The sequence below is a fragment of the Lytechinus variegatus genome, chromosome 17 (assembly GCF_018143015.1).
Source record: "Lytechinus variegatus isolate NC3 chromosome 17, Lvar_3.0, whole genome shotgun sequence".
Classification (NCBI taxonomy): domain Eukaryota; kingdom Metazoa; phylum Echinodermata; class Echinoidea; order Temnopleuroida; family Toxopneustidae; genus Lytechinus; species Lytechinus variegatus.
In genome coordinates, this window is record NC_054756.1 from 16,614,182 (window position 1) to 16,641,529 (window position 27,348).

Genomic DNA, 27,348 nt, shown 5'->3' on the forward strand with positions numbered 1-27,348 from the left:
CACTATCATTATCACTACCACATTCAGCCCCCCCCCCCACCATTACCGTCACCATGATCACTATCATCAGCATTACCACGATCACTATCATCATCACTACCATATTCAGCCCCCCCCCATAATCATCACCACCCCCGCCATTACCATCACCATGATCACTATCATCTTCACTACCATCATCACAATGGTCAATACAACCATCCCCTCCTCTCAGTCCACCATGATATGCACATCTTACCTTGATGCCATGTTCATTGTAAAAGTCTGCTGTACCCACGCTGGCATAAAGGTTGTAGTTCATCGCTGCGAGGGTTCTCACGGCAGGAAGAAGTTCCATTTTCCCCTGAAAACACAAAATGAATTTCAGTAACTCATGCAAGAACATCTTGCACATACTCAACACAAGCTTTGCTCCAAATTTCACCCCTTCTTTTTCTAAACCAGGAATTTTGGTTCACAAAGTTGAGAATATTCTGACTCCCAAGAGACACTTATTGTAATCATAAATATGTACATGAAATTGTAGTTGAAATCAGTATAAAAACAAAAATCAATCTTGAAACTGTTTTTGCTTTTAATGTAATGTATAATTTGTTCTTCAATATTTCTTTTCTACAATTTTTTAAAATTTTATGGTGACTATCGACACAAATCATCTTGGGATTTTTTATACCTCAGCCAATTTCACTTTTTAATAACAATTTTTATCCATATCGTTGTAATAATGTATTTTGATTATGTTTTATCCTGCCATGTCACTATATTTATATTGAATGGACTAAAATAAAATCAAATTGAATCAATTTACAATTAATTGAATATTTACTACCTATTTTTACACTTCAAATTACTTATGAAGGAAGTATGTCATTTTTGTTAAAATCAGACATGATTTAATAAATAACTAAGTAAACAATCTTTTTTTAACGATCTATACAAATACATTCAACAGATGTAACACATATTTTATGGTATGTCCAATTTTTTGGAAACCTTATTACAGTTACATGAACATTTAATAGGCCTTGATTGAGCTTACCTTGTAGCTACCAATAGAGAGAAGGATATTGTTCTTTGGGATACGGAATCCAGTGCTCAGCATTGCCTTCATGTAAGCCTCAAAGCGGTCTTCACCGAAGCAGGCCACCTCCCCAGTACTGGCCATCTCCACACCTAGAAGCATGTCGGCACCAGCCAGACGGGAGAAGGAAAACTGTGGCACCTGGGAAGTCAAGCGAAGGATGATACAAATAGTTATGAGTCGTACAAAATAATAATATATGAAATGTATATAGCGCACTTTCCATCTTGATTAAATGCTCAAGGCGCTTCAGAGCAGAACAACAAAAACTATTTACATATCTTACATGTCTGAACAATAAGTCAATGTCTATCAAAAAACACTCTTATACAGAAATGTTTTCAGGTTGCCCTTGAAGGCGGTTACTGAAGTCTGGGTTTTCAAACTGTACACACACGTTTTTCCACAATGAAATTAATTTGGTACAGGCTGAACATACGAGACTATAAAAACATAGCAATATCGTTCTCCTTATAAGGGGAAGGGGGTGAATGAAGAGGACATGGAAAGAGAAAGATTGGAGGAGAGTACAAGGATTGGGTTGAGGAAATATGTACAAAGTGGAGGGAGTGGGTGGGGGCGATTTCTACTCTAATCCACTCTCATAGTTGGGGTCTAAACTAAATTAGAAACATGGATTACTACTACCCAAAGGACATTTTATGACAACTTTTGAATCGGCTCGCAGTTCAGAACCACGAGCCGATGCAGCATCGGCTTTTTTATAGCGTGTAAACGGGATTAACTTGCATCGGCTCGCGGTTCAGAACCGGCAATTTGCACCACCAAAGTAGTAGGTTATGAACCACGAGCTGATGCAAAATCGGCTTTTTTACTACGTGTAAACAGAAAGCCAATTCTGCATCGGCAATTTGTGCACATTTCATTAACTTTAGCATTGTGACATAATGGTAAGCACACGGATCCAGCGTTGTCCTTATTATGACGTATATTGTAGGTGTGCGTATCATTTCAGGTTTTTGCATTGGCTCGCAGTTCTGAACCGCGAGCTGTAACAGCGCCTAAACGCAGTGCAAGATAAACCAACTGTGATAAAATAGAATTTATAATAAGTGAACAATTGCTGCCATCTTTCTTACCTTGACTCCCACCCGGCCTGTGCCTTCCAGCTTGCCGATGGTTTCCACCCGCTGCCCAAGGATGACCTTGGTCGCAATGGAAATCAGGTCAACATTCAATGTCTTGGAGACAAAGGGGAAGGAGCGGGAGACCCTGAGATTACACTCGATCACCTTGAGTTGATTGTCCTGAGAAGATGAACATTATGAAGATTTACTTTTGTGAGAATAGTGTCAAGAACCCATAGGCATTCAACAATTTTTACATAAGATATAGCCCTGTAGTCTGAAGCACTGGGGTGCGTTTATGAAAGGACTTCTCAACTTTCTTGGGTATTTTATCCGCCAATAACTACAGGAAGTGTCCTGAGAAAACCACAATCAAGCAAAGTTGTCAGATCTGACAAGCCGCAAGACGAAAAATGGTGATAAAACGCTCTAAACACAAACCTAGGCCATGGTGGTCTTGTTGTGTCGGGGAAATCATTGGAAGCTGAAAATGTCAAAATTTTGTTTTAACTGTATATTCCTCATGTTTATCATTTTTCCCCATTGTTTAATAGTGAGGGGAAATATCCCAGTAGTTCTTATTCCCAGATAATTTATGAATAATTCGGGTTCAAATCAAATGAGCTAACAGGAAGGCCTACTGTTACAGATCTGTGTGTCATAATTTGCTTCCAAAGTTAAACCACAACTTTAGATAAGAATTCAAATTAAGCAGAGTACACAATACAGGCCATGGATTTAATCAATGCAGATCCATGTTCTCAGGGGTGCGAGTGGTCACAAAAAAAATCTGAAAAAAGCTGAAGAATGTTGAAAAAGTCCGATAAACAAACACCTCTCATACTTTTTGCAGAGGAAAGCCAAAAATAAGCAAAAATTATGCTGAAAATCAAAACAAAAAAATCTGAAATCAGATAAAAATCTGAACTCTCACACCCCTGCATGTTCTGCCTTCCATTATTAACAAAGTAATTCTGTATATATTGCTATGTTTTACAGGGATCCAGAGCAGTGAAATAAGAACAACTCCTACCTTTGCAATGAGCTGTAGGTTGTAGGGACCATTGACTTCTAGACTTGCTCCAATGGCTGCGGTGATGGCAGTTATCTTATCAATCGTCTCCTGGTTCAGATCTTGGGGTGGGGTAACAAGAGTTGCATCTCCCGAGTGCACGCCGGCGTTCTCTACGTGTTCCGAGATCGCTATGGCAACAATTTTCCCGTCCTGGGCTACTGCGTCCACATCAATTTCCTGCATCGAGATAAGAAGAAGTTGCAATGAAACTTTCGAAATTATTCATCAGCGGAATGTCACTGACCCCCAGAGGTCACTTCGTTCACTTTGATACCAATACTGGGGTAATAAGTAAGTTTAATCAGAATTATTGAGTATGTAAATACAAGGAACTCTGACAAGGGAAATTAATTACTTAAATGTGAAGCACTTTTCAAAATTATGAGATCATCTGGGCTTAAAACTCAATCAGACCTGCCAACATTTAGAAATGCTAAATCTGGACAACCAGGTGTCCAGGGGACCCTCAAAGTCCAGGAGCAGAGCACTATGAAGGGTTAAGAAGGCAGTTCCCCCCTAAAATTCCTCTATTTAACAAGTTAAGCCTACGGATGGGACTTGAGGGCATGAATGGTTCATTGGCGTTTTTTTCCAACCTATCTTTTTCCTGGGAACATTTCGTCAACACTATCTGAGAATTGTTCTCGATTTTGATTGGCAGAGAAGCTTAGTTCATATGTCAGAGTTGTCAGATAAAACATCCATCAAGCCCTTTCATAAAATGCTCCCCAGGACGTCATAGAAAAATCAGAACAGTTGGTAGGTCTCTTAAATGATAGTTAGACCAAACGTGCATTAGACTAAATGATGGTTGGATTGATCGGCAAACGGATCAAATTGATAGTGGGTTTAGGGTGTTGGATGATATGAGAATTAGACCATCTGCTATTAGACCAAATGATGGTTGGATTGATCGGCGAACAGATCAAATTGATAGTGGGTTTAGGGTGTTATGAGAATTAGACCATCTGCTATCAGACCAAGTGACCTACCTTGGCTTCCATGATGAACTTTGAGATGACGACGGGATGCTCCTTGCTGAGTGCGACGGCACTGCTGAGAAAGCCCTCTAGATCATTGTGAGTATGGGCAACATTCATCGCAGCACCACTCAATACATAGGACGGACGCACCAAACATGGATAGCCGACCCTCTCACAGAACTCTCTGGCGGCCTAAAACAGGGGAGACAGAAGAATAGTTCAGATTCGAAAGATAAAAAAGAACAACATATATGGAGACACCACTATACGAGTGATGCAAAAAACATGGATAGCAATCTCTCTCAAATAAATCTCTCATGGCCTACGACAGAGGAGACAAGAGTTTAGACCAAAAGGAAAAAATGAAATTTAAATTGTAAGACAAGGTGAACCTGGTGAGCAGCACTGCTTGACACATACTATAGCTGCATCATGTTCAGGTTAAACAGATGAATAAAGATTGGAAATCAAGACCAAAATAGATTATCTTTGGACCTTGCGCACCCAGGGAATCGAACCCGGGCGGCCAGAATCCAAAACGCCTGCTCTACCCACCGAGCCATCATGCTAATTTTCTTTTTTTACATTTATAAGCTACATTCATGGCAACAGAATGCATTTGTAAAACAATCCCTATAATTATGGTACCGTTCACTTGTCCTTTGTATACTTGAGAATGATAGATTAATCACAGTACTTTGTAAGACAGGGCCCCATTCTGTCCATAGATCTACCATATTCCATGTAACAAAAAGGTTTGCGATGGATAACAAATTAAAAAAGAAAACTGATTGGTTCCTGATCAGTATTTTGAACAAAATGTGGATACATCGATGATCCTGATTGGCCAGTGCTACTTAGCGATCAATCGCAAACTCTGCTGCATCCAATCATCTTACCTCAATATTGGTGAGTTCCTTCCACTGGGGCTGGTTGAGCCCAATCTGGTCCAGCATACGAGAGAACTTGAAACGATTCTCAGCGTTGTCGATTGACTCGGGGGAAGTACCCAGAATACGGCACTAAACGGGAGAATAAACAATATAAGAAAATATTATTATCATTATTCTAATTTTTTATTTGACTACTGATGCCAGGTTAATATAAGATAATGAATAATGGATTTCATGTATCTAATGTAGATCTGAGATTTTTTATAGCATAGAACTACTTGCCACTGCGGATGAACTGCTTACCTACTCTACAATTTGTCACACACCATATGACTTTTTTTTAAACCTTTCTCAAGTGTAGCTTGGCATGAACCTACTAATCACAAGGTGGCCGTATTAATCACTTTCAGTGATACTTCTATTTTTCTTTTCAATTCTAGTTTTGTGAGTAAGAACTGCACTTTACAAATGCAATAATTTATACACATTTTGCAGCAGATATTGTGAAGATCGGAAAGGCAAGATATTCCATATCAACTTATGGAAGTTGTGATCGTGCTGCGAAGGAACCGCTATATCCCATTATAGTAAGATATTTCGACGTGGAGTACAAGAAGGTAATAAGTGCCCTCTTACAGAAAGCTATGACAAATGAGACATCTACAGGAAAAGGCATATTCAACCGCCTTTTCATTTTTTTTTTTGAAAATCAGCTCTCGTAGGCAAATGTAGTGTGCTTCTCTACTGATAATGATGCTGTTTTGATGGGAGAAAGAGTGGAGTATGGACCTTTTTTAAAGAGAAGAATAAAAACAATCTTCATCATGGGTTGCCCCTGCCATCTGATACATCTAGCTGCAGAGAAAGGGGCTAAACAGATTCCCTTTTCTCCCATTGATCTCTTAATTCCCATCTACTACTATTTGGAAAAGTCAAGCAAGAGGCAGAAAGAGTACGGCCAGGTTGAAGATCTGTGTGGAGTAGAACATGCCATCCTCAAATATGTCTGTACTATTAAGTAAATGTACTTCACAGAAGGAAGTCAGCACAAATATGGAAGCCCCCAGTATGACACCAAGACCAAAAACCGCCATTGCTGCATCAAAAAGCAGCAATATTGCACCAAACCTGGATGCGCTGCACCAAAGACCACAAGCACTGCATCCAACACCGCCAGTGTTGCATCAATAGGCAGTAGGGTTGCACAAAGACCCAAAGGTACTGCTAAGAAAAAGAGCAAGCACTGCAAAGAAATGTACCGACCCTTCTGCAGTAGTTCTGGTTAAAAGAGGAGAGCTGACACAAAGATCAGTTCTTCTCCAAAGTGCAAGAAATGTGAGCATTGAATATTTGAATACATCATAATATACTTGTGTAGATCCAGTTCCTATTTGAAGTAGTATTGATGATTGTGATTGTGTTTATTGCAAAAAATTGATGTCAAATATCCCAGCTACTGCCAGTATAATTACTAAATAAATAAACATCACTGGTGGATAGCTTTTGATAAATCATTCACTTGCATTCTTTCAAATGATCTTTCACAAAAGAAATCAAGAGCTAATTTTTAAAAATATGTTTTCCTTGAGTTGCAGCCTATCATCAAAGAAGAAGTCTGTAGATGTGTTCTCCATCTTCTTCAAGTCTACATATTCAAGCAGCAGTTCTACAAAGAAGCCTTCAAGGGTGTTGGTTCAAGGAACAAAAACCTCACCATCATGATGTGAGGCAATGAAATGCCCTCATGTTTTGCCCTCTCGGTACACGGTCAGTTTCAGAGCCAACTTCTTTTGACAAATCAGATCGCGCCATTCATATAAGTTATCAATGGCTACTCAGCAGGGAGCTGATGCCGGCCCTCGGGCAAGACCTACTAAAGGAGTCTAGCTCAAAACGATTTTGAGCTGGAATTTCCGTTCATCATATGATGCAACATCCATTAATGAAGACTGAAGAGTGTTTTTAACTAATGTTAAAGTGCTGGAGTTGCTCCAAGTACATGGATAAGATTAAAAAAGACGGCAGACTGAGGGGGCAAGCTCTATCAGACTTGAACAAGTTTGCTGAGGAAGGCACCAGTTTCATAACAAAACATACAATGTCAAGGCACGGTAAACAGATCTTGTCATCATATGATATATTCTATTCATCAAAATGGCATAGCAAAAATTCATATTTTATTATCATTGTGATTAATATTGGCTTGACAATATTATTCTAGCATGCCTTTGCTGAATTACGATGCAAGATAGACATAACTTCAATAGTGTTAGATTTATGTTGTACTCTGGTCGTACCGGTAAGACTAAAGATTTATTTCTTATGAAATAGAATAGACTCTACAAATTAGAATTTATCGTTTGTGTTTCATTTAGCGTGTTGTATTAAATTCAGAATTGAAAATCTAGAATCTCAGAAGAGCCATCCTGAGGAGCTCATTTAAGCTCCTCAAAAAATAAAAAGAGCGATTTATTGAGTTTCACGAAATGATAAACGTGAATGACTGAAGATCCCCATTTAAACGGGGAGGAAGGCAAGGACTCCTTGTTGGTCATGAGGTCACAGCCTTACTTGCTTCAATGAAGTTTCAAACTACCAAGTTTTTTCCTTTGCTAGGAGCTACTTAATAGCTGATTGTGACTACATTTTGAAGAAGTTTCCAATCAACGAGATGCTAAAGCATGCAAGTGTTGCTGACCCTAAGAAAGAGGATCAAGGTTCCAGTTTGAATCAGTGTCATTCCTTATTGACATTTTTTAATTTTTTGGAAAACAAAAGAGACAACATGTTTGTATATACATCTGTAAATATTGTTATTATACATGTGTGAATGTGGAGTATAAATAAATCAAATCAAAACAAATCGAACACTCATTGGGCTTGTTCTAAGTAGGTTAAGTTATTTGCAGGAATGGATACCGAACAATTGCCTGTGAACAATATCAATGTGCGCTAGAGAATTCAGGCCTCAATGGGCTAATTTACACCACCAATCAGGCTAGTTACTTGGGACTTGTGTAAATAGACGTCAAAATGTTGACCAAATACATCATCATTAGTACTAGTCGATATTTAAGTTCAATGTTAAATGATTATCACCAGAAAAATATTGCTGATAACATGATATATCACCAAGTTTTTAATTCATTAAATATTTTCTGTAAGTGCAGCAATTCCGTGAGAGCAGGGAAAAGGAGAAATGAAAGTATGTCTTTCATTGGTGCCTGTCAATGGAAAGCATGCATTTGGGGAGCAACAACGAAAATTCTGAGTTGGTTAATACAGAGCAGCATTTTGGCAAACAAATATCTTTCTATAAAAGACAATGTTTTGGTCATTTCATGTTATCGCAAAACATCTACATAAGCGTAAAACCATTATCGAATATCCAATATTTTTCCAACATCGCACAATTTCAATGATATCAAAATATCGCCCAAAAATAATCATTGTGTGCACCATCTCCCTCTCACCTGTTGTCTGTGCAGAGCCATGGCGATGTTGTTTGGTAGCTGCCCTCCCATGGAGAGCACAACACCGCTGGGATCCTCGCTCTCATAGATATCCATCACCGTCTCGAAGGAGATCTCATCAAAGTACAGACGATCGCACATGTCGTAGTCCGTGCTCACCGTCTCCGGGTTGTAGTTGACCATGATGGTCTTATGTCCATGCTACAAAAAGACATTGATCAGGTGTGAGAATAGCAGGAATGAAGTCGAAACTTACCTTGAGGCCATACTTTGCAGGACTTGGCCTTGGCCTCGGACTAAGTCAGTGCACAAAGTCTATGGGAAGAGGTTTTTCTCCAATAGCCTAAATACATCCCTGGAGAATAGGGATAGAATCATAATATATGTCAACCTAGAAAGTTCTTTATACTATACAATAATTATAGTAACTATTGCGTTGTTTGGCAATTATCAGTATCACTAAATTTATCAGGGAGCGGTTTCATAACGAGTCACGACTGTTGTTAGGTTGCTACTATGGCAAATACCATGGCAACATTGCAGAGCAACCATTCACAACAAAGGTTTCAAAGATAGTTGCAGTCATGGCAACCAAGGAATTAATGCGCCCTACAATAATGTTACATAATTACCATATCTTTTATGACCGAGCTTCTGTTATGCAATTATCCGCTTCAAGGAATAGTTCTTCACATTTACTATACTTTAAAAAAAGAGAGAGAGAAAAAAAGGATTTTGAAAGTCCCTTACTTCTCTTATTTCACTGATGCAGCGAACAGCGCACCAATCAAACTCCACGCTGCTCCCAATACGATACACCCCTGAACCGATCACCATCACATGACCTCCGGGGAAATCAAGGTCGTGGGTGTCACCGTTGTAGGTCAGATAGAGGTAGTTGGTGCTGGCTGGCCACTCTGCAGCGACTGTGTCGATCTGTTTCACGAACGGCTTTAGACCATAGCCCTGTCGAAGGGTGCGGACTGCTAGCTCGGTGCTGGAAAAGGGTATCAATGATGTATAAAACTTGTGAAATTCTACAGGGTATTCGTTCTTTCTATACATGTAGAATCTACTCTCAATCATCTAACTGCAAGTAAAAGGCAAGCTATATCCCTAAATTATAGTTGTCATCTGATTTCATTAAGAACCATACAGCATACACTAGAGTCCAAGTCACTTGAAGTAGTCTATAAACTATTTGAGGTCAGGTTCCCTGGACGAGATCATCATTAGAGCAACTCGTTATAAAAAATACCACACTTTTACAATGAGTTAAGTTCTGTGAATTTCTATGAGATGACAAAGTTTGTAAAAGTTGGTATTAAGAATTCTTGAATGTTTTCACTTCTATAAAAATGACATGGAAGTTTTTAAAGAATTACTGTTGGAGAATTCACTGTGAAAAAATACAACTGTATTCTGTCACAACTTCAAAATATGGCAAACTCTTTAAAGGAGAATGAAACCTTTGGAACAAGATAGCTTGTGTGTAAACAGAAAAATCAAAGAAACAGACCAACGAAAGCTTGAGAAAAATCGGGCAAATAATGAAAAAGTTATGAGCATTTGAATATTGCGATCACTAATGTTATGGAGATCCTCACATTGGCAATGCGACAAAGATGTGTGTTATGTCACTTGTGTACAACTCTCTCCATTACTTTAGTATATGTTTCACTTAAACTGCCTCTTTCATCACATCTATCAGTAGATCATGTGTTCTTTTTATAGGAGGGTATGTAATAGATTTTTAAAGAATACATCATGGATAAAGATTTTATATCACCATAAGAAAAAGCAAAAAGAAACATTTTTGGGTATTTCATAGTCCATCAAAGGGAATCATGTTCACATGTGACATCACACATCCTTGTCACATTGCCAATGGGAGGATCTCCATAGCATTAGTGATTGCAATATTCAAATGCTCATAACTTTCTCATGATTTGTCCTATTTTTTTTCAAACTTTCTTTTTTTCCTATTCTTTGATTTTTCTGTTTCGGCAAAAGCCTAATCGTTCCAAAGGTTTCATTCCCCTTTAAATCGTTCAAAGGAAAGAAACCAACAAATCAACGCAATCCACCTCAAAATGCATCTGGAGATCTGCTTATCGGAGAACCCCAACTTCTTGGCCTGGAGCATCAGATCCTTAGAAGGTTCTCCGGGAGAGGTCTCCAGGGCTGTGGAGCAGCTGACGATGTTGTTGAACTTGTGGAGGAACCATGGGTCGATGCGGGTCAGGTCGTAGAGCTTGTCGATGGTGTAGCCTGCCTTGAGCGCAGCTGCTACCACGAAGATGCGCTCATCGGTCGGCAGTTTCAGGACCTGAAAAAAAAAGATTTATAATAATAACTAGCACATCAATGATGTGGAGCTCATCCGGCATCGCGCAATGAAATTTAAACACAATTTCAATTTCAGCCCAGTTCACACTGTAGTGAATTTTATTGGTGACATGAAATTGTGGATATAGAATTGAAATTGATGAAGAAATGACATAGAAGCATTTTTGTGATCTATGAATAAATTTCATATAAATTAAGCATAAATAACTTTCTAGTCGAAATTTCTTAACTTTGTGTAGAACCTTAGTGAACCTCATGTAGCTCTCAGATGGAACAAAAATAACCAAAGTCAATCAACAAATAAATAAGTATTTTTTGTGAGTTTTGAAAATATATGAATAAATTAGCATATTAAATGAGTTTCAAAATTCTGTTGAAATTTTGTATCAGTACCTTGAGCCATCATATAAAGCAAACAAAATAGAAATTGATCAACAAATGAAGAAGAGACATTTTTGTGTGATTTATGAATAAATTCTGCATAAATTAGCATAAATAATTTTCCAGACCAAATTTCAAAATTTTGTGTACAAGTTTGGTGAACCTCATGCAGCTCTACCAGATGGAAGAAAAAAATCAAAATCTGTCGACAAATAAAGAAGAGGCATTTTCTGTGATTTATGAACAAATTTCGCGTAAATAAGCATATGTAATTTTCCAGACAAAATTTCAAAATTTTGTGTACAAGTTTGGTGAACCTCATGCAGCTCTACCAGATGGAAGAAAAAAAAATCAAAATCTGTCAACAAATAAAGAAGAGGCATTTTCTGTCGATTTATGAATAAATTTCGCATAAATTAGCATAAATAATTTTCCAGACAAAATTTTGTGTACAAGTTTGGTGAACCTCATGCAGTTCTACCAGATTGAAGAAAAAAAATCAAAATCGGTCAACAAAAAAAGAAGGCTATTTTATGTCGATTTTTAAAAATATGCATAAATTAGCATAAAAATTGTTCTGGTCAAAATTTCAAAATTCTGTGTAGAAGTTTGGTGAACCTCATGCAGTTCTACCAGATGGAAGCAAAAAATTCAAAATCAGTCAATAAGGAAGAAGCATTTTTGTGAATTTTGAAAAATGCGCATAAATTAGCATATTTAATGAATTTCAAAATTCTGTGTAGAAATTTTGAATCCCCCATCTAGTCCCAATTGAAATCGGACTTGAAATGGCAAAGAAGTAACATTTTGAAATTGTGCACAGACGAGAGACGACGGACGCCACGCCACGGCATAAGCTCATTTGGCCCTTCGGGCCAGATGAGCTAATAATGATAACAACAATGCCAACATCAACGAAAATGCCAATAAACACAAATAATGACAATGAAATATTGAAAATTATATTCATAATAATGATATTAATGATGATAGTAACAACCATAACAACAATAATGATAATAATAAAAGAAGAGATGTTTTGTGAAGTGCCAAATGCATCATAAGGAGTGCTAAAGGTACAATCAATGAGAGAAGAAAATATAAACACAGCAAGAAATAAAAGACAAGACAGAAGGATTATCAAGAAAAGGAAGCACTAAATAGACTTACATTCCGGCAAGGTTTCAATATATCGACAGAAGAGCAGTCTCATATAACCAAAGAGAGATTATTTAGAGAAACCTTTCTTAAAAAGTGCTGCAAATTTAGAGGCTTTCTTTTTATCTGTTACTCACCATCAAGTTGATTGTACTAGAGCCAACAAGTCAATTCCAAGATATAACAAGTGGAATGCCTCTGGCCGTCTCACCTGCATCACGCGATTCAACATAGCAGCAGTGCTGACTTTGAAAACTACTTTAACTCGCACAAGATGTTCAGTGATACTTAGTTACTCTTATTTCCACGTTTTATGAACTAGACCAATACACTTACAGAGATAGGATGGTAATTCAACAAATACCCCCAATGTGGCCAAAATTCATTGACCTCACATGACCTTTGACCTTGATCATGTGACCTGAAACTTGCACAGGATATTCAGTGATACTTGATTACTCTTATGTCCAAGTTTCAAAAGTCAGATCAATAAACTTGCACCTGTGCACCTGAATAGGTAGCCTAGCTTAGCCGGGTAATAATAATAGCAGGGCCCGCAGGGAGAACAGTTTTCGGAAATGAAGTGGCTACTCTGGGTAAATACAACATTATTATTATTAGGTGATCTGTCATTCGACAGATCAACTTTTAATTTCGTACGAAGTTTCTTTCTTTATTTATTCATTATTTATTTTTATTCTAATCCCTTTTCTTCTTAGCACAAAATCTCCAAATCTACATCATCAATTATCTTCAAAATATCATCAAATATGGGGACATACACATGTGATGTGTATAAAGCAAGTTCAAGGTCAAAAGGTCATCATGGCATCATCTAGACACCATTTTGTAAAATCCCATTATCAATCATATCTTCATTATCAATTATCAAAAATTAACAATATTTACATCACATTAACTTCAGGTCAAGGGTCAACTGCCCATGTCATGAAAGGTCATGTAAAGGTCATGACGTGCGCGTACGCGCGCGTCAAAATTTTAAAATGCTCAAAATCACTTTTTGACCAAAACAGAGTACGAATAAGGTCATTTTAAAGGTAAATGCTAGTTTTGGTAACGATATCAAAATGAATTCGTACAGAATCCAATGAAATGACCACCAAAGTGTCTGTTTGTATAAATAAAACGCATGTGCCGAAGGATTCTGGAAGAAATTGTGTAATTGCTGAGAAATCAGCAAATAAGCACAGGATTCGGGTAGGGCGTCGGGCCCGACGCTCTCAGCAATAATTATACATTGTCCCACGTGCTCTTATCTGTGTTGGGGATCTTCGGTGTGAACATTTTTCAGCGTAGATTTCAAGATTTCACAAAGTTCAGTTAATGTAACTGTACCAGATCTAGATCCTCGATGATATACTGACAATTAAGCCTTGTTTTACAGACTTTCTCATGAAATCAGTGTTTACTGCAACTACTGGAATTTCTCTTTAAGCATTTCAAAAAAGTTCTTGTGCTTAACGGCACTATAAAACATTGGATTGTCATTTTTTTTATATTATTGCATAATTCTGAGTAATTTGATACCTTGATCAACCTTCTATGACAAGTAATAACGGAATTAGCCTCCTTCAAAGTTTACAGCATGCGCACGCGCGCGCACTAACCATAGACAATATATGTACAAAAACATGCCAATACAAAATTCATTATAGCTCTTCAGGTAGTTCGTTGACCCCCAATTTTTTTTCATATTCGAATAGAATATGGTTGGGAAATATGATTTCATGTCACATTTGACCCAAAATTTTATCATGACGTCATCGAAATGGCGTCAGAACTCAAAATTCCCATTTTGCTACTTATGACGTCATCATAATTACGCAAATTTGACTCTAACTCTCTAGATATTGGTCAATTTTCGCTCAGTTTTCAATATGTTGTAGATGAGGACCTACTCTTTTAATGTGATGGCTTTATTTACTTTTAAAGGAATGGATCATCCTGAAAAATGGCAAGTTATAGAGGCATGTCATTTTCGCTCATTTTGTGTGCAATCTCTGTGGGAAATGACTTTTTCTCAAAACTGGATTTTACATTCTTCTATTTCGCGAGCCATATCCCCATTTCTATTTGTCGGTTTTCTCTGAGCTTGGAGCATGTTGTAGCTGACATTGTAAGCTATCATAAGTGTGGTGTCCATTTTCTGATCAGATCCCGGGATCATGCCCGTTTTTCACTTGAAAAATTGGATTTGAGATCCTCTTAATTTGCTTATGTGTAAAGTCTATGGGAAACGGTGTAGCTCAATTGGTAAGGCATCAGACTTGCGTCCTTTAGGGTCCAGGGTTCAAGCCCAGGGGTGAACATGAAATTTTGGTGATTGGTGATTTTTTTACCTGATTGCTAAGAAAGCATGAATGCTTGTAAGCAAGCAACCAGAGGACCGACGGCTTAAGGTCCCCTCCGAAGGACCTGGTACTGAGGATTAATGCCTTACCAAAGGGCACTAGCGCACCAAGTGGGAATCAAACCCGGGTCACCGGAATACGAATCCCCCGCTCTACCCGCTCTTTCTTTTTTTTTCTTTTCAACATTTCACAAATGGCCCTTTTATGACCAATACAATGTATATAAAATAAAACATTGGACAATAAAAGAGATTGAAATCCCTAATGTGCAATATGTACATGTTCCTGTACAATATGTGTATGACCTACACTTTTTCACACAACTTTCCCATTTCCCTCTTTTTCAGGAGTATTCAACACAATTCTTTTCGTAAGAGAAGTTCAGTTTTCATCAGGATGATCATATTGATCTCAATAAACATGCTGATTGACTTCATTATCATGAAATCAGAGACGGATCACTTAATTCGTCCCCATGACGAATAAAAATCCTAGTTATTACTATTATGGTGACATATGATCCTGAGCTGCCGCAAGCTTCATATAATAATATGCATGTAGGTTTATTATCTGGCAAATTCACAAAAACAAAATACTCTGAAAATGCTACTCACCTCATCCGAGACCTTCTTCTTGTCATGATCAAATCCTGTCACGTTCTCATCCACCATGCGAAGGGCTTTCTGGAATGCCTCTTCAAACTTTCTTCCAACAGCCATCACCTCTCCGACACTCTTCATCGAACTACCAATCTATCAAAAGAGAACAAAAAATATTTGTAGGCTAGTAAAATATACTTGCAGGGATGTTCTTCAAATTTTCTCCCCATGGTGCAGTTCTACAAAATGATCAACCTTTTTGTACGTCCAACCCCCATTTTTCTCAAGTCTTACTTCATTTCATAAACTGACCAAGTCATGATCCTGAGAGAACATTACATATTGTCAGAAGAACATAAAATCATAGACAAAACACTTCATGAAGGTCCCACACATAGGGGGTCGGATGTAAATATTTTATGGAATTGCCTCATGGCTTACACTCCTTTTACACTCCATTGAACTCCCCAATCTATCTGAAGAAGTGAAATATACTTGTCAGAGAGAAAGACACATTTCCAGGGTTATTTTGCATTTTTTCTTTCAAACTCCATTTGAGGCAAAATCTATTGTCCAGTAACAGTAAAATGTCACATAATCATCATCACTGTCGTAAGATCCCCGACCTTACAAATGCTCACCCATATTTTTTATTAATCACATAAGCCAAATTATTTGTTTGAACAAAATATGAATGAATTTCATACATCCCTTATCAAATTTTGAGAAATAATGAATAGAAAATTTCTATCTCCAAATATCATACTTCAATTTAATCTGAATAATTGAGGATCCAATTAAGCACCAAAGAATATGATATAGTTGCTTGTAAAATCATGCCTAATTGACAGCTTTATTACACACCCTCTCTTTCCCTGCCCCCCCTTCTCCCCAGCCTGTTATCATTATGCAAACTTTGCCATCCCAAACTACAAAGAGAATCCTTAATTTTGATTGGTTGAAGAGCATTGTTGCTATGGTAGTTGCCATTGACTGGCAAAGTTAAAGATAAATGCCAGTTTTGGTAACGATCTCAAAATGAGATTGAACAGAATCAAATAAAATGACCACCCAAGTGTTTGTATGTGTTTGTGTGTGCCAAATTACTCTGGAAGGAAATGTGTAATTACTGAGAAATAATCAAAATAAGTACAGAGGTCCATAAAATGTCAGGTATTCTCCAAAGCAATATTAATACACTATCCCACATATGCCTTTTTGTGTTAGTGATCATCAAAATGATACTAAGGCTTTCAGCTATGACTTCATGATTTCACAAAGATAAGTTTATTTCAATGTACCAGACTTAGATCTATCATAATATGGTGGTATTTAACTTTGATTTTAAAGACTTTCTCATAAAATAATTGTTTGCTGCTTTCTTTTTACTACTACTTTCTTTTACCTTTAATGTAAAGGCTGATGAGCTTTGATCTTTTTCTTACCTTCTTGCTGACTTTGGTGAACTTCTTGAGGTCCCATCGAGGTATCTTCACCACACAGTAGTCCAGACTGGGTTCAAAGCAAGCCGTGGTGGAGTTGGTGACCGAGTTCTTCAACTTGGGAAGGGGGATCCCCAGGGCAAGCTTGGCAGCGATGTAAGCTAGAGGGTAGCCAGTGGCCTTACTGGCCAGGGCAGAGCTACGGGAAAGTCTGGCATTCACCTCGATGATGAAAAACTTGAAAGGAAAGGAGTGAATTTTCTGTTATTACAATTCAAGATAATACTAAATACATATTCTGCAATCAAAGATCACAATTTTATGTTACAATCAAGGGTAATCCTACATAGAGAATATGAATCAGGATATTGTCTAAAGAGGCTGTCATTTCTATAATTAGGGGGCAATTCTAATTATATTCATAATATAAATCTGCGTATAATCAATGACAATTTTTTTTTTACAATACACGCATAAAACTAAATACAAAATAAAAAACCCTCTAAAATGAAAGATCTCAATTTTTGCTACAATTGAAGGATAATAAAAAGAAATTAAAATCAGTCTATTTAAATCAAAGTCTACAACTTATTTCTTTTACATTGTAAAATTAAACAGGGCAATTCTACATATGAAATGCAAATAAGTCTCCAATCAAAGATAACAATTTACATTTCAATACAAAATATAAATCACAGTCTAAAATCAAAGTCTGCAGCCTACCTCGTGCGACTCTGGGTTGAGGGCGTATTGTATATTGCATTCTCCCACGACCCCCAGATGTCGGATGACCTTTATAGCTGTCTTCCTAAGCATGTTATACTCCATGTTAGTTAGGGTCTGACTAGGTGCTACCACGATAGATTCACCTGTATGGATCCCAAGGGGGTCGATGTTCTCCATGTTACAAACCTGAAGAAAAAAGGACACTTAAAGGTTTGATTTTTTTTATTTTTTTTTCTTCAATTTGTCGCTGTAGGACTACAATACTTTTATAATAGGCCTGCACGAGGGTCAATGTTCTCCATGTTACAAACCTGAAAAAAAAAGCACACTTGAAGGTTTGATTTTTTTCTCCTATAATTTGTCACTGTAGGCCTACGATACTTTTATAATAGGCCTGCACGAGAGGCAATGCTCTCCATGTTGCAAACCTGAACAAAAAAAGAGGACACTTGATATAGATTTGATTGTTTTTTCTCCTATAATTTGTCACTGTAGGCCTACGATACTTTTATAATAGGCCTGCACGAGAGACAATGCTCTCCACGTTGCAAACCTGAACAAAAAAGGAGGACACTTGATATAGATTTGATTTTGTTTTTCTACTATAATTTGTCACTGTAGGCCTACGATACTTTTATAATAGGCCTGCACGAGGGTCAATCTTCTACATGTTGCGAACCTGAAGGAGGGCACTTGATATAGATTTGATATTTGTTTTTCTTTTCTCCTATAATTTGTCGCTGTAGGACTACAATACTTTTATAATAGGCCTGCACGAGGGTCAAAGTTCTCCATGTTACAAACCTGAACAAAGAAGGAGGACATTTGATTTAGGTTTGATTTTCTTTTCTCCTATAATTTGTCGCTGTAGGACTTCAATACTTTTAAAATAGGCCTGCATGAAGATCAATGTTCTCCATGTTGCAAACCTTAAGAAAAATGGAGGACATTTGATTTAGGTTGATATATTTTTTCTCCTATAATTTGTCGCTGTAGGTCTAAAATACTTTTATAATAGGCCTGCACGAGGGTCAATCTTCTACATGTTGCGAACCTGAAGAAAAAGGAGGGCACTTGATATAGGTTTGATATTTGTTTTTTTTCTCCTATAATTTGTCACTTTAGGCCTACAATACTTTGAACTTTAGGCCTGCAATATATTTTCCACTGGGCACTGTGGCGTGTGACTCTAATCCAAGCTTCGTTGGGAAGTTAGAAATTGATGAACAGGTTCAAGGTTTGAGCCCTGGTTATGTCTGTTGAATGGTGACTTAAAAAAATTATAATAATAACCATCAATGGGAACAGTTAACAAACTGAGGTAATACTCCAATAATAGATTCAAAATGCAACCCATGAAATATATGATTTAAGAAAAAATCATAATCACCTCATGAGAAAAATATAATTGTACAACAAAAATTTCACAAAGGGCTAACAAAATATTCTGATAAATAGCTCAGGGGGCTGTTTCATAAAGCTGTTCGTAAATTAAGAGTGGCTTTAAAAATGAATAGTGATCCTTTCTTGTGGTAAATGATATTCACCATTAAATATTCATTGGTGATTATTTAGCAGGTAAGAAAGGTTTACCAGTCATTCTTAAAGTTGCTCTCAACTTACAAACAGCTTTATGAAACAACCACCAAAATGGTCAAAAATCAACATTCATTCTTCTAAACTTCAGAATGGTTGTGGGGTCTGCAAGTCTAATAACGTCAAAATTTACTGAGCAAACTTACGGTGATGCAATTGTCGTAAGCGTCTCGTACGACCTCGTACTCCACCTCTTTCCATCCCTTCAGCGACTTATCAATGAGCACTTGGGTTGTGTGGGCGAAGGCAGCGTTTGCCAATTTGAGGAGCTCGTCACGGTTGTTGGCGAATCCAGACCCCAGTCCTCCCAGGGCATAGGCAGCTCTGACGAGGACAGGATAGCCGATGTGATTGGCTGCTTCAATAGCCTTTGGTCAGGGAAGATAATTAAGGTGGTAAAATTTCTCTTAACTGAAAAATAAATATGTTATATTACTAGTATAATTTAGAAAAATTATGTGTCATATATAGTAACATTGCACACTTCACTTTCATCATGTCATTTGTACAAAAATTAAGGCTTTATCAGGATTTACCATGACATGTTTGTGAACAATTTTATTTTTTTTTCTGCATGACTTAAGCAGAAGGTTGAGACATGATTACAATAGTGTAAATTTTATTTAGGTAATGAAATTATTTTTTTTTAGGTCATGGTCTGCATACGGATACAAACCTTGCCTTTTTACCTATTCAATACAAGTGAGACGACCAAATCATTACGACGCTTAAAATGAACACTGGTGGTTGATGACAAGACTAAAATGGCAAATACCAGTATAAAGCTGAGCTGATAACTTTAAAGCCTGTGTATAGCTTTGGTAAAGGGTCAATAATGTGATTGATAATCGAATATCATCTAATATGACAGTCTTACTGAAGCGTAGAGACCGTTAGATATTTTTTCCAACTGCACTTCTCTGAGAAAATTTCAAATATTCAAATCTTGGATATATAGCGCCCTCTCTCGGCGATGCTTGTTTTAAATTTAAAAAATGGGCATTCAAGCACTTATCTTATAAATTTAGTGATTAGATATCCAAAAGTTACAGACAAAGAACATATCTTGAAAGTTTCAGCCCATTCCATGATTTGGAATAGGATTTAATTGAAAGACAAAAACACACATATTTTAATTTGATCGGGTGACCCGATCAAGTTAAATTTCCATGTAAAATCGCAAAATTTATCCTGTAAAACACATTTTCATTTCATATCCTCCACATCATAACTGTTATAGGGTATATCCATTCATATCAGCTAGCAATGAATTGGAATAGTGATAGGTGCATTTTGGTGGATTTACCAAAACTATACACAAGCTTTAATATCCCAAATTTCTTGTTAACAAATACATGAACCTATTAAAAAAACAAAGATTATTTCAGCGATGATGCAAGAGATAATGCCTGTGTACTTTTAACTCTTAACATGTCACCATTGCGAATTCGACCAAATAATACACAGAAATGATAGAACTACAATAAATCTGGAACGTCACTGCATTAGTCTAATGAGGGGGGGGGGGGTGCATTTGAGAGCTGATCTGCTACTTGCAACAAGGAATTGTACATATATTAACTTTAAGCTAAAATGAATCTATCATTTGCAAAATTGCTATAAAAATTTGAAATTTATTGCACATATTTTTTTTGCAACACCCCCCCCGATTCACAAACCATGTACCTCATCAACAGAGTAAGCAGCGGAGCTAGGGGCCACCTTCTCTCCAATGCCCTGCATGCGATCAGCAAAGACCTTCCTATCTTCTGTGTCTTCGATGGACTTGACCGGGGTTCCCAGAACCTTGACGTTGTAGCGCTGCAGGACACCGCTGTTTTGGAGTTTGACCCCGCAGTTGAGACCGGTCTGACCTCCAAAGGTCAGGAGGATGCCGTCCGGTCGCTCACTTTCGATGACCTGAAGAATTGAAATTTAAATATTGGATGTTTTAGGTTGAACTTATCCAATATCGGGGAGACAGTGCTCTAATGTTACCCCCAACTTACTGGCTTCTTATTTTGGAATTCTCATTATTCACAAACGCATGGAGAAGCATTATACTTACACACAAAAAAACAGACTTTACTTTAATAATCATCACCTGAAGATTATCTACAATTGTAATCGTTTATGGCTTGATACTGAATTACCAGGACATACATGTATAGTCTTTTGCTTCTAAAATGGCATTCATGCACAATATTGGGAGAGTTCTTGAGCAAACAAGATGGGGAGTAACTAAAATGTGACAAATTGCCATCATTATCATCAACATCACCATTGTCAGAATCATCTTCCTGTTTATCTTTATGTAATCATCATCATTATTGTCATCACCTTCACCATCATCATCCTAATGGCCATTGTCGTGATCCTCATTTTCGTCGTCAGCATCATTATCGTTATCGCCAGCATCAAAGACATTATCATCCTCATCGAGGTTATCATCTGCATCATAATACGTATAATAGTCCTCTTCTCCGTCATCACCATCATCATCTTCATTATCGCCAATGCTGCTGTCATCATCATCTACATCATCATCACCATCATCATTGTTGCAATAATTGCTCTGTTGTCACTGTATAGTAATGATCAGTACATCATCATCCTCACATACATTGAGATAAACTCACCTGTGTCACATATTCATCTTCTTCTTCTTCTTCACCATCATCATCATCAGCAGCATCACCATCATCAGCATCGCCATCACCATCATCATCACAATCAATATTATCACCAAGAGTACTTTTGTCATAATAATCCTCCTTTTCATCTTAATCATCATCATCGCAATCAGCTTCACCATCATCTTCAGATTCATCAACATCATTATCGTCATGGCCGCTGTCAACATTATTATTTTTATCATTACATTTATCAACTTATCATCATCATCATCATCATTATCATCATCATCATCATCTTCATCATCATCATCGTCATCATCATCTTCACCATCACCATCATCTTCACCATCATCACCATCACCATCATCACCATCATCACCATCATCATCACCATCATCACCATCATCATCACCATCATCACCATCATCATCATCACTTACATTGAGATAAACTCACCTGTGTCACATATTCCGGTGTTATAGGAAGAAAGTAGACCTTGTCCGCCATACCCTTGGATGTCTGCACCGTCGCTATGTTGGGGTTTATGAGAACGGTGTGTATGCCTTCCTCTCGCAATGCTTTGATGGCCTTGATAGAATAGAAATTCAAGAGTAAGGTAATATTATTTAGATGGCTTTAACAGCAGAGGTTGCATTCACTAGATTTTACTGGCTTCTCATGAGGCACTTGACATCAGCTTTCCTTATCCATATTGGTTTATCAAATTTGAAATGAGATAAGGCAAAATAATCTAAGGTTTTCTTCAGAACAATATGTTGGTCTGAAATAGCCCCGTTAAGATAGGGTTAATATAGAACAATGCTGAAGTTCAATATAAGAACAATTACCTGTGAACCAGAGTAATCAAACTCTCCAGCCTGTCCGATGGAAAGTCCTCCGGACCCTAAGATGAGGACCTTCTGAGGTTGGGTGTCCGGTGTTGGGGTTCCTGGTAACGCCTTGAAGTTCAAGATGTCCTGGATCCTCTGCTTGACTGTTACTCTGTAAAAAAAAAAAGAGAATTCCACAAAACAATCATCTTCACTGGACACACTATTAACAAGATAATTACGTTCTTCCACTTCAAGTTCTCTCTTCACCCTCAGTTTCCAAAACCTGGCTGTAAGACCATTTATCCACTCATCCTCTAAGTTACGGGACAGCCTCTCCGACCACACAAAAAATGCTCAACTTCTGAAACTTTCATTGCATTTCACACGATTTAAGTCCAATATAGTATTATTATTCATTTTGGCAGGGCTTAAATTATTCTAAAGCCATCTAAGGACATGGTCATGGATGCCCTGCTCAGTAGCCTAAATCCCTCCTCAATGGCCTTAGACATCTACTGTGCCCATTATTCATTTTTCTTTCCTATTTGCACTGTAATTATAGCATTGGGGCATAAGGAAAAGCCCTAAAAATATTGAAATTCAAGGCCCAGGTTTCCCAGCTTTTCAAGTAAACAAACAAAATTCCCTGAGTTTTCCCTGATGAAGTTTAAAAATTCCCTGATAATCATTTAAACCCATTCCCAGTTTCGCATGTTTTCTAAGTTGCAAGTGAATTACATGTATTTTCAGTATAAAAATCCCTCATTTTTCCATCATTTGAGGCATTTTCCCCTGACTTGAGGTATTTTTAAAATCAAATTGTCTGATTTTCCGACAGGAAAAAATACAATAACTTTCCCTGGGGCCTGCAGAAGAGATACCTACATCTCACTCTTGCCTGCCTTGTAGTCCTTCACTGTATCCATGAAGACATCAAAGAGCACCTCAAGGTCCCTGGGACCACCCATATGCTCCGGGTGGAACTGAACGGTGTAGAATGGTTTGGTATCGTGGATGATCCCCTCGTTGGTCTTGTCGTTCTCGTTGGTGAAGAGGACCGACCAGCCGTCCGGGAGGTTGCTGGTGTCGATGGCGAACCCGTGGTTCTGGGTGGTGATGTAGCACCGGCCGGTGCCGGAGTGGGTGCAAGGTTGGTTGTGACCGCGGTTTCCGTACCTGAAAGGAACAACAAAGCAAGAGATATTAATGTCTCTGAAGAAGGGAAGTCAAAGTCAAAGTTTATTGATGTTTTTGAGAACGGTATATAACTTCTTTGTCTTCTTATTATCATTATTTTTCTTTTTCTTCTTCTGTTGTCTTCTTCTCCCTATCACTTTTCCCTTCTTCCTTTTTTTTTCTTCTCCTCCCCTCCTCTTCACGTTTCAATGATTGCCTTGTAATATTTCATTGATGCTTCTGTTCCATATATATATTGTGTTCCACACAGCCCCAATGGAAATCAGTCTGCGAACTGTTTGGGCTTTTTAACCATGTATAAATAAAATCAATTTTATCTTATCTTTAATAGATGGAGTATTTTAAATAGCTTCCCTTCAATTTGCTTTTTTACAAAGGCAAAGAATCATTCCATAATGTAGTTTTGAACGTTTTGTCTTCATCGGCTAATAATCTTTCATCAACTTTTACTAGAAGCCTGATTGCTTTTGGTAATCCAGACAATAGCTGGTGTCAAATTCATTTGAATGCTTTCGTACTCATTTGTCAAGGTACTTTCCATAGCGTTGCAATCATTTTTATTGCACATTGTTTTGATGAAAGCTATTGTGTTTTCCTGGCAATGAAAGAAATTACACAAATAAGAACTTGTTAAATATCTTACTCCCATAGTATGCATGGGGTGTATTAATCAAAAAGGAATTGTACACTTACATGCAATTATTGTGTGACAATTAACTTTCCCTTAAATAATCATGAATCTTCTGTAATGTGAAAGGATGGTTTCCTAGCATTCCAAAGATGCCTGAATTAGTTTTTTTTTATCAAAAGTGATGCAAAACAGCACTTGGTTCAATCTTACTACATAATAAATAGGCAAATTGTGAGTGTGTGCTTTTAGAGGATTAAATAATGCATTTTATCAGTCTACATTTCTTTAAAAAAAGTTATTTTATGCATCTAAATTGAATAACCATATGCTCTGATCAAACTGTTATCATATGAATGGGAAAACATTGCAGATTTGCTTTTCAAACATACTTCATCTTGTAGGCCTTCGTTCCGACAGCAAGAGAGGTGAGTTGATGCCCCATACAGATACCAAAGACTGGTTTGATCTGGTTCCCATTCAGGATAGAACGGATGTTGTTGATGGTGACCTCAGCCATAGCCGGGTCACCAGGACCGTTGCTGATAAACAGACCGTCAAAATCTGAAGAAAAAAATGAAAAAAAAAGAAGAAAAGATGATTGTTTACTACATTTTGTAGAAGTTTATAGCAGTTCCCAAGAATATGTTGTATGTAGTATGTTAGATCTACATAGGAGCACAAGAGACACAAGCCCCCTGTATAATATTAGACATGCTCATTTAACATACATTTGCTAAAATATTTGAAAAAATGTCATCTGCATCCCCTATACTTCAAAATCTGGGATTCACCCCATAATAGCATTCGCTCTAAAATGCTGAAGTAGGGACCATTAAAGTAACAGCTGCACCTTATCAAAACTTTTTTTTTGATAATAGAAAATATAATAACAATAATAGCCAATTTTTATAAAGCGCTTTTCCCAGAATGGCTCAAAGCGCGTTACAGCATATTATTACCCCGGTCATTTGATTCATTTTAATCAAGCACGAAAAAGTGCATAATTTCCACTCCCTGGGGAGCATTCCTTGCATTCGTCGCAGCCACATAATGGCGCTGGCAAAATCAAGCATACAATATCTTTCGCATCCTACCGAGTACCCATTTTGCACCTGGGTAGAGAGTGGCAAAGTGTGGATCAATGCCTTGCCAAAGGACAACAGACAGGGATATATACTTTTTGGTGTAAATATATACAATTATTACCAACACAATCATATTTATCAAACGACATCAAAGGCCATTGCCCTGTAATCTGGCCTCAATACCACTCTCATTGCCCTTGGACATTTTCGGTATCCTGGTTTTCCCCCATTTGTACTGTCGGAAATGCTCCCTCCTAAAAAAAACATTTACCTTGTCCTTAAAATATCAAATTTAAGGCCTGCATTTCCCAAATTGCCATTTCATTTACTGTCTGTGTCGATTGAAAAGCATCGGTTCTTTTCTACTGCAGTATCCAATTTTGTAGAGCATATTGAAGTAGGAGCAGCTCATTATCATCTGATGATGCTAATAATCTCTACTATCACAGGAAATATGGTAAAAACGCATATACCTCAGAAATGTATCTGGATGATTCTCCATAGATCACTTGTAAAAAAAAAAGGGATTAAAGGTTTTGTTTGAAAATGTTGGGCTTAACCCTAAATAGACTGGGCTATTTCGACGCCTAAGAAGACTGGGGGGGGGGGCTGATTCAGCCCCCCCTTATGATCTCGGCCGTCGATCGCGCGATCGCGACGAAAATTGGCACACGCGTTACCCATGGCATTATCTACAAAACTATAACATCAAATTCTGCAAAAAATCTCATGTCTCATTAATTATGCTAATTTATGCGTAAAATCATAAGTTTGCTCTAATTAATAAAATAATGCCCCTGAAATGCTAATTTTTGTTCCACATACTCTAGATAGGCATCTGATCAAATTGATTTTAAAAAAATTTCAAAATCACATTTATTTTCTTATGTATTCTATTGTTTTCTAAATTTCTTATGTATTTCATTGTTTTTCGACTTTTGTTTTTTTTATTATTTTTTCAATGGAAATTGTCGGGGACTTTATTTTGACCATAAAAAAGATAAAATTAATTGATTTTAAGCAGTAAAAGGAAAAATAATGATGCATTTGTGAATATTGGCTAAGAACACTATTTGCATTGGATTTGTACACAAATTCACGTTTTTGAGTAATGTTGGGTCTGCATGCACTTACGAAATGTTGCGTAGTTTTGGAACCGCGTACCCGGAGGTCACAATTTTGGTCTCAAAAGTTGCGCAAGACTTGAAAGTAAAAAGTCAGCGAGCGATGCGGTCAAAAAATTTGGCGCGGCGGATTCATCGCGAAAAATGTCGAGGGGGGGCTGAATCAGCCCCCCCAGTCTTTTTAGGCTTAAGACTTAAGTCACAATATTTTGTTTGCAAACAAGAACAAAGTTCCTGAATTGAATACAGTATGTCATCCCCGTCTGTTATGACTTTCTCATCCTCTGTCTATGTAACTGATTTGTTTAAATGCTGGTAAGAAATGGTGTCAGTTGTGATGTGAGGACTTACGATTTATCCTCAACAAAACAACCTTTCTGATAATAGCCCCTTTATTTATACATGGGTCCAAAGTCCAGATCTAACACCCTTGGAAGGCCTAAAGAGAGGCGAGTCCAAGGCCAGCCACAAACACCCGACTACAGTGGCAATAATAGCCAATTTTCAACTCATCCTTCTAGTCTACCATTGCTTACCAGAAACCTGTGAATTGTGTCAACAATCATTTCATTCTTTCACCCAACCAACAAATAGTATGTGTAGACATTACAATTTGCTTTAAAACA

The 27,348-nt window shown here is 37.4% G+C and overlaps 1 protein-coding gene across 1 annotated transcript in view; it reads right to left on the bottom strand.

The window, feature by feature from the left end:
* LOC121430499 (CAD protein-like) overlaps nt 1-27,348 on the bottom strand; it is a 56,177-nt gene that overhangs the window by 20,749 nt on the left and 8,080 nt on the right. The window contains exons 6-23 of the mRNA XM_041627782.1: nt 24,903-25,074; nt 23,571-23,861; nt 22,701-22,854; nt 22,309-22,440; nt 20,903-21,136; nt 19,363-19,584; nt 17,618-17,806; nt 16,898-17,131; nt 15,468-15,605; nt 10,681-10,922; nt 9,344-9,590; nt 8,594-8,794; nt 5,127-5,249; nt 4,237-4,419; nt 3,203-3,421; nt 2,182-2,349; nt 1,040-1,222; nt 239-343 (exon numbers count right to left, since the gene is read on the bottom strand). Of these exons, the coding sequence (XP_041483716.1) occupies nt 239-343; nt 1,040-1,222; nt 2,182-2,349; nt 3,203-3,421; nt 4,237-4,419; nt 5,127-5,249; nt 8,594-8,794; nt 9,344-9,590; nt 10,681-10,922; nt 15,468-15,605; nt 16,898-17,131; nt 17,618-17,806; nt 19,363-19,584; nt 20,903-21,136; nt 22,309-22,440; nt 22,701-22,854; nt 23,571-23,861; nt 24,903-25,074 (3,437 nt within the window). The remainder of the gene's footprint in view (nt 1-238; nt 344-1,039; nt 1,223-2,181; nt 2,350-3,202; nt 3,422-4,236; nt 4,420-5,126; nt 5,250-8,593; nt 8,795-9,343; nt 9,591-10,680; nt 10,923-15,467; nt 15,606-16,897; nt 17,132-17,617; nt 17,807-19,362; nt 19,585-20,902; nt 21,137-22,308; nt 22,441-22,700; nt 22,855-23,570; nt 23,862-24,902; nt 25,075-27,348) is intronic.